We start from the raw sequence: 6557 nt of genomic DNA, 5'->3' as shown, positions 1-6557 counted from the left end.
GAGGAAGAGAAGAGAGAAGAGAGAAGAGAGAGAGAGAGAGAGAGAGAGAAAAGGTCTGCTCAATTTTCACAACATCTTTCATCTTTCTTCTCTACCTCTTCTGTACGATTTTATTACAGCGATCTTTTTTTAAATCCACCCAAAATTTCCTCTTAGTCCACAGCAATGGTCCTAAAACGAATGGACTATTAATATCTCTTTCATCTCATGCAATAACATCAATGTCGCATGACAATTACTTCATTTGATACACTCCTATATTCCCTTTCTCATCTTGTGGAAACTTCAAAAGCCTTACATTAGTAGGTTTAAAAATTGAAATTAGGATGAAAATTAATTATGATATCTACCCTCCCTTCTTTTCTTCCCTATTCATCCAATCCGTCCTAATTCAGTTTTTGTCAATTTCTTGTTTGCTTAGGAGTTTTTTGTTCGCAATCTTTTGGTCAAATTATTCGATGAATTAAGCATATAAGCTAGGGATTTATTATGCTTTTTTCAGGATTAATGTGTTTTACTCATGAATTTGCCTATCCACAAATGAATCTATGGCAGATTTTATTCTCATTTAGGACTTTTCTAGATCTCTTTATTCCGGTAGTTCCACTTTGAGTTCAATAGTGTGCAAGACCGTTCGTGTTCAATTTAATATTCTTGATTTGTTTACGAATTGTTATTTTGTGCACCGTTTGAATGATGGATTGCTTGAGAATGTTAGTTCAACTGCAATTCATTCAACAATAAATAGTGTAATAACATTTTCTGCTTTTCTTATTTCTCTTGGAACTTTAAGGTTTTTTTTTTCTCGTTCTCCATTAAAAACCACCACTGTTCGGGTTGTTCACTAGAAATCGTTTTACTCAGTGATATTCCAAGAGTGATTTTCCTGGGAAAGATTTTTCCATTGCTGATTAATAAAACCACTTGTGATGAATTATTATGGGAAATCTTTTCTTGCTCAAATTAGATTAATTCCGCCGACACAATAAAACTCAGAATTTCTACTTCACTCGGGAAACACCCTAAATGGGAGAGGAATGATTGCGACAAGAATGATTGCTTGTTCTGATCAATTTTCATCTAAACGTCTCTTCAATGCACTTTTTTTTCTTAGTGAAATGAATTTGGCAAATCTTAAAATTTCAATAGCAAATCTTAAAATTTCAAAGATGATAAATTTCAATGAAAAAAGAGATATCGCTTATATCGTCCCAAACTCCTCCAATCTATTATGCCATTGCTTATTTTACCTTTGTAATATCCATAAACATTCAAAAGTATACATAAGCAAAATTAGTTTTCTGCCATCAATTGCAAATCTATATAGCGCTAGAAACTGTTTTGTATAAATGATTCGCAAAATTCATTTATAGAAGCTTTTTAGTGAACAACGCACAGTTGGAACACTGATACAGTGATTGTATTATTGGTTAATTAGTGAATGAATTCATGTGAGACATGGTGGTTCAGCGGGACTTGATTTCATTGAGTATCCTAAATGACTTCTGAATCCAAATAACCCATTTTGACTTACAAATTACTACTTGATTCCGGAAAAATTTACAACTCCAGTAAGCTATAAACATTCGTACGAAAGATTCAAAAGTGTTTCCGTCTGAGTGGACTAAATTAAAATCAAACTTTTGCTTTCCGATTATGACCTCTACTTAGGATTAATGATCTGTTCCTATATTTATAGGATTAACAGCAAGGCTGCTTAGTCGCTCTCTAAGTAAGCTAAGCTTAATATCTGTACAAACATTAACCCAACAATTATACGACCGAATCAACGACAGTATTGCTTCTCTTGTACATATTCAATATTTCGAAAGGAGACGACACGTTGATCCCAGTGAAAAAGCTATTGATGCGCCTGTGAAAGTCTTTTGCGGTCGGAACATTCAAACGAGGTTTCAGTATTACATTTCTTTCTTCAATAAACTTCCACATTGCGTTGAAAAAGAGTATAAGGCACATAGTAAAGCATTAAAATGCAAAAATTCATTAACTAAAACAAATATTCAGCGTGTACAAATTCAAAAATTACATATTTAAGATAATCGAAATTCTAGAAAAATTGGTCGTAGCTCACTCAGGAAAAGTGTTTGGCCAGTGCCGTGGCTGAAAGCAATTTTTTTACCGGAGTTCCTGAATAATTCACGTATTACAGAAAAAGATTTTTCGGTAAGCTACTATTAATTTCAGTAATTACAGTGAATTAATGGGAGTAAAGATTAATTCTCCAATTTTCGTGGCATCGTTTTAGATGCGATACATTGTAAAACGCATCACGGATCATTTGTAACCCACGTTTTGTACTTTCTACATGTTTTAATCTACGACCACAATCTCGATCCTCAGTGAGCTCGACTAGAAAATTGCTTGCTTAATGAGCTTATGTTCTAAACTTGCAGTCAACTGAAACTCTTTCATTACAGATACTGAACTGCATTGGGAAGGGTACATTCAGTAAAGTGTATAGAGTATGCTTGAAACTTGATCGGAATTTTTTATTTGCTATGAAAAAGCAGTCAAAAAGCATAATTTTGGCGATAAACGCCATTCAACAAGTTAAAGAAGAAGCTTCAATACATGTTAGTTCAACCTACTTCAATACTATTCATTCAATGTACTCGCTTTTCCGTCTTTTGTCATATGCTAGTTTTCACTGACCAGATGACGAATATGATTTGATATTCTCCAACTTCTTAAAGACGACTCACAACGCATTTTTGTTTCTTGTACTGATAATCAGACTGTTTTAAAACATTTCAGTATATCTAGGAAAAAAATTTTAAACTTGTATACTTATGCATCTTCCACATCGTAGTTGTAATGATCACTGTAAAAAACTTGATAATTTATTAGAGTTAACATGATTGGATCTATTCAGGTAATCGTGAAAAAAGGTATTTAGATTATTACCAAGATTCTCTCCTGTCTTTCAGTGTTTAATTTAAAATAGATAGAATTAGGATTCAGATGGAATAACAACCTAACAGAACAAAAACTAACAGATGATTAATTACTGTAACAAGGGGAGAAGACACTTTTGATTCAAACCATACATTCTAAAGTTCCTTTTTTTTTTCAGTTTCTTTTGAATTTTAAACAGTTTGTTATTACTACATCTACTAAATAATTTACAACTTCCTATTTGAATCTGATAACGTTCTTTCCACGTCATAATGTTTCATTCTTCAAAAACAAACAAATAATCAAATTATGAGTCATGACGGTAAGTTTCCTTTACCTCTAATGGTGAAAGGAGAGGGTTCAAATCTAAATATTAATTTTCCTGCAGAAAAGTCTCTCGGATAACGTGTTCATTGCAAAATGTTACGCTAGCTGGCAATCGAGGACACATCTCTTCACACTACTTCAATACGCAATGGGTTACGGAAATTTGTTCACGTTGTGGCGTGATTACGGACCCTTCGCGGTAGATACTTTGAGAATATATGGTGCAGAAATTGCTTTTGCTTTAGGTTATTTCATTGTTAACAAACTTTTCTTAAATTTGGGTCGGTCATTAATGTCCAGTCACATTAATACTGAGCTAATTTACAGTAGGAATCGTAGGAATCATCAACCTCATACATCTGTGTCTATCATACGTTATTTGGCTTAAAAAAATTGGGTAAAAATTAAAATTAAAACGGAGTGAATTGTTTATTACAAGTAAATAGGTGGCTAATCTACGGAATCAACTAAAAGGTCGCGTATTCACTACCCAATTTCCTCTTCCTAATCACTTTTGTCTAATTACTTCATCTTTTCAGTAATGTAGTCATTCTTTTATCCACAAGACCATCACATCTATTCGTTATGCTTTCAATATATCTAGAAGTATGCTGAAATGACAAATAATTTTTTCGATATCGTTCTATGCAATGTCTTGGTTTCTAGACTACATTCACAAGAACAATGTAATTTATCGAGATTTAAAAATGGAAAATATCGTGCTTGATCTTGATGGCCATATTCAGATTGTTGATTTCGGTTTCTCAAAAAAACTTGCTGATGGAGAACGAACACGAACAGTATGCGGAACACTTCAGGTCTGATTAATTTTAGTAATGTTACGATGTGATGTAATAAAGTAAATTTGATGAACAGCTCGTACAATTTTTCGACATTCTGCTTCAGTTCATTGATTTTTAAGAGAAGAAAGGATTGAGTAGCTGCCATATCTTTGTAAACTGTACCGATTCAAATCACTCGAACTTCTTTAATTCCCAATTACAGTATATGGCTCCTGAAATAGCCAGAGAGAAATTTTATGGCAGAGAGGTGGATTGGTGGTCTTACGGAGTGCTGCTTCATATTCTTAATACAAATAGTTATCCATTTCCAAATTGTGATGTCATTTCACATATTGAACTTAGGTAACCATTTTACGACAAACCTTGAAAACTATTGCTCCGTTCATTTTGAATAAATTCCACTCGGATTTCCAAGTTCTCTAGCTGATTCAAGTTAATCTGCTCAAATATCATGTCATTACAGATATGATAGTTACAATACTCCCTGCTGTGAACCAATGCTAAGCGACCTTTTCAGTAAGGTGACATTTAATTTATTCCATAGTATATCCAGTATTCTAAAATGTTGGTATTAATTTATGCAATTAACTACAGTTTACAGCTACTAAGTGTAAACATGGAACGAAGGATATATACATTTGCTCAAGTGAAATGTCATCCTTTTTTCGAGACCGTTAATTGGGATGATGTTGCATTGAAAAAGGTACACCTTTTTTTAGTTTGAGTTTAGGAACTTCAGCTTGCAAAATTCTGTTTCCCTGCACTGAAGTTGACGCCATCTTTCTTCAACCGTGACAAAAACTGAGGGTTCTTTCCGCTTCTTTAGTTGGTAATACCTCAAACTTGGGTAATTAAACCTTTATTACGACAAATTTATTAATATAACAACGAACTTGCAATTACGACATCGACACCAAATTAATAACGAAAACCAAAACGAAAAGATTAAATCACGCCCGATATCCTCCAACCAACCGACCTGTCAAAACGCTCTTTCGAAATGATTTGGCGCTCAGGGTGGTCCGTTACTCCGAGTGGAAGGGTGCTTGTACCATTTGTGATTACAAGAATTAGTTTCCTCATGGAGTGCACATTACATAGGGTTAAGACGATATGGGCATATACAGCAAAGATGTCTGGCTTTCAACAAAAGGATTATTGTTCCTTTGTTTCCACTCGCCATATCAGCGACAGAAGTGAAGAATGGATTCAGTGGCTTCATCTTAAAGCGTACGGTGAAGCCACTGAGTCTAGTCTTCAGGGCGCAAAAGTTCCATCTTTCAAGACTTCTTCAAAAACTCTATTTTCTTAAAATAGAGGTGAAATTTGATCTCCAACTTGCAGTTTGCTACAACTCATATTAAATAACAATTTTATGCAACGATTACTTAATTATTCACCACATATTTTAATTCGATAAAAAACAACCATGTGTATAATTCCAACTTCTTAAATTGGAATTTCTTTTGATTTCAAATAGGGCAATTTAAACGAAAGATTTTTATGATTATCATTTTCAGTTAGTACCATTTGCCTACATGGAGAAACTGCGACGTTGTCCAAGCTGCAATTCTTTATATGACAAAAGCGCATCGGATTTCAGTAGTACAGATGTGGAGGAGAATTGGGCTGCTTTTGAGGAACGATATGAGGTATTTCCAACAACTACTTAATTTTATAAATTTAAGCTTATTGCTCAGTTTACATCATTTTATTCTTATGTACAATCCATAATATGAATACTTCGATCATCTTTTTCTCAGGAACTTTATATACTAGTTTAAATTTCGCGTCAAACACAGCTGTCAAGTGCTACTGTAGGAATGAAAGATGCTTTTGTTCGTATGTTTTTAATTTGGGGTCACGAAGTTCAAAATATCTCCTGTGTCCAAATATTTCAGTTCAATAATGACGATTACTTTCGTGATCAGATGTAATGACAGAGGTGTCGAAGGTTGTGATCAGCTTGTTCATTGCAAAAAAAAGTGTTTATCCATTGGTTTATGAGTCCATCCCATCTGTTTATTGTTAGACATTGAATTCATAATAAAATACTTCAGCGTGCTATTCTGAAATGGAAGTTTATAAATCATGAGACATGCTTAAAGAGCCAACACATTTCCACTTCATTCATTCTTAAAGGAGCGCACATCGTAGATGTCAAACTGAAAAAGGATCAAGTTTCCAAGTGTGAATGACACAAAGTGTCGTGAAAACGGAATTGTTAATGTCGAGAAACTGAAGAAAGGTTTAAATACGCTAAAATTTGTTGTATAAAGCATTTCCTAGATGAATGATTCATCATATTACACAACAAAAAAACGTTTTCTCATACCTAAAGTAATGAGTCAGTTGTCAAATCTTCAAATCCTCTAAAAATGTTTTTTTTTCTTTTTTTGTCTGATGTTGAGATTTGCGTATATCCGGCAACCAATCTGTAAACATTGGTAAAACAGTTCCAATTAGAAATTGTTTTATCAATTTCCTCTTTGTATAAAACTAACCTTGTAT

At 33.6% G+C, this 6557-nt stretch overlaps 1 protein-coding gene across 1 annotated transcript in view; it reads left to right on the top strand.

The window, feature by feature from the left end:
- LOAG_11534 (AGC protein kinase) overlaps positions 1 to 5991 on the top strand; it is a 7011-nt gene extending 1020 nt beyond the window's left edge. The window contains exons 2-11 of the mRNA XM_020448368.1: positions 1700 to 1910; positions 2073 to 2184; positions 2439 to 2594; positions 3305 to 3488; positions 3910 to 4061; positions 4249 to 4388; positions 4510 to 4567; positions 4648 to 4749; positions 5567 to 5698; positions 5948 to 5991. Coding sequence (XP_020301481.1) covers positions 1700 to 1910; positions 2073 to 2184; positions 2439 to 2594; positions 3305 to 3488; positions 3910 to 4061; positions 4249 to 4388; positions 4510 to 4567; positions 4648 to 4749; positions 5567 to 5698; positions 5948 to 5983 — 1283 coding nt within the window. The 3' untranslated portion in view covers positions 5984 to 5991. The remainder of the gene's footprint in view (positions 1 to 1699; positions 1911 to 2072; positions 2185 to 2438; positions 2595 to 3304; positions 3489 to 3909; positions 4062 to 4248; positions 4389 to 4509; positions 4568 to 4647; positions 4750 to 5566; positions 5699 to 5947) is intronic.
- Positions 5992 to 6557: the final 566 nt, after the last annotated feature.

Source organism: Loa loa (assembly GCF_000183805.2).
Source record: "Loa loa unplaced genomic scaffold supercont3.115, whole genome shotgun sequence".
In the NCBI taxonomy this organism is placed as follows: Eukaryota; Metazoa; Nematoda; class Chromadorea; order Rhabditida; family Onchocercidae; genus Loa; species Loa loa.
This window is presented reverse-complemented; position numbering and strand designations above follow the sequence as displayed.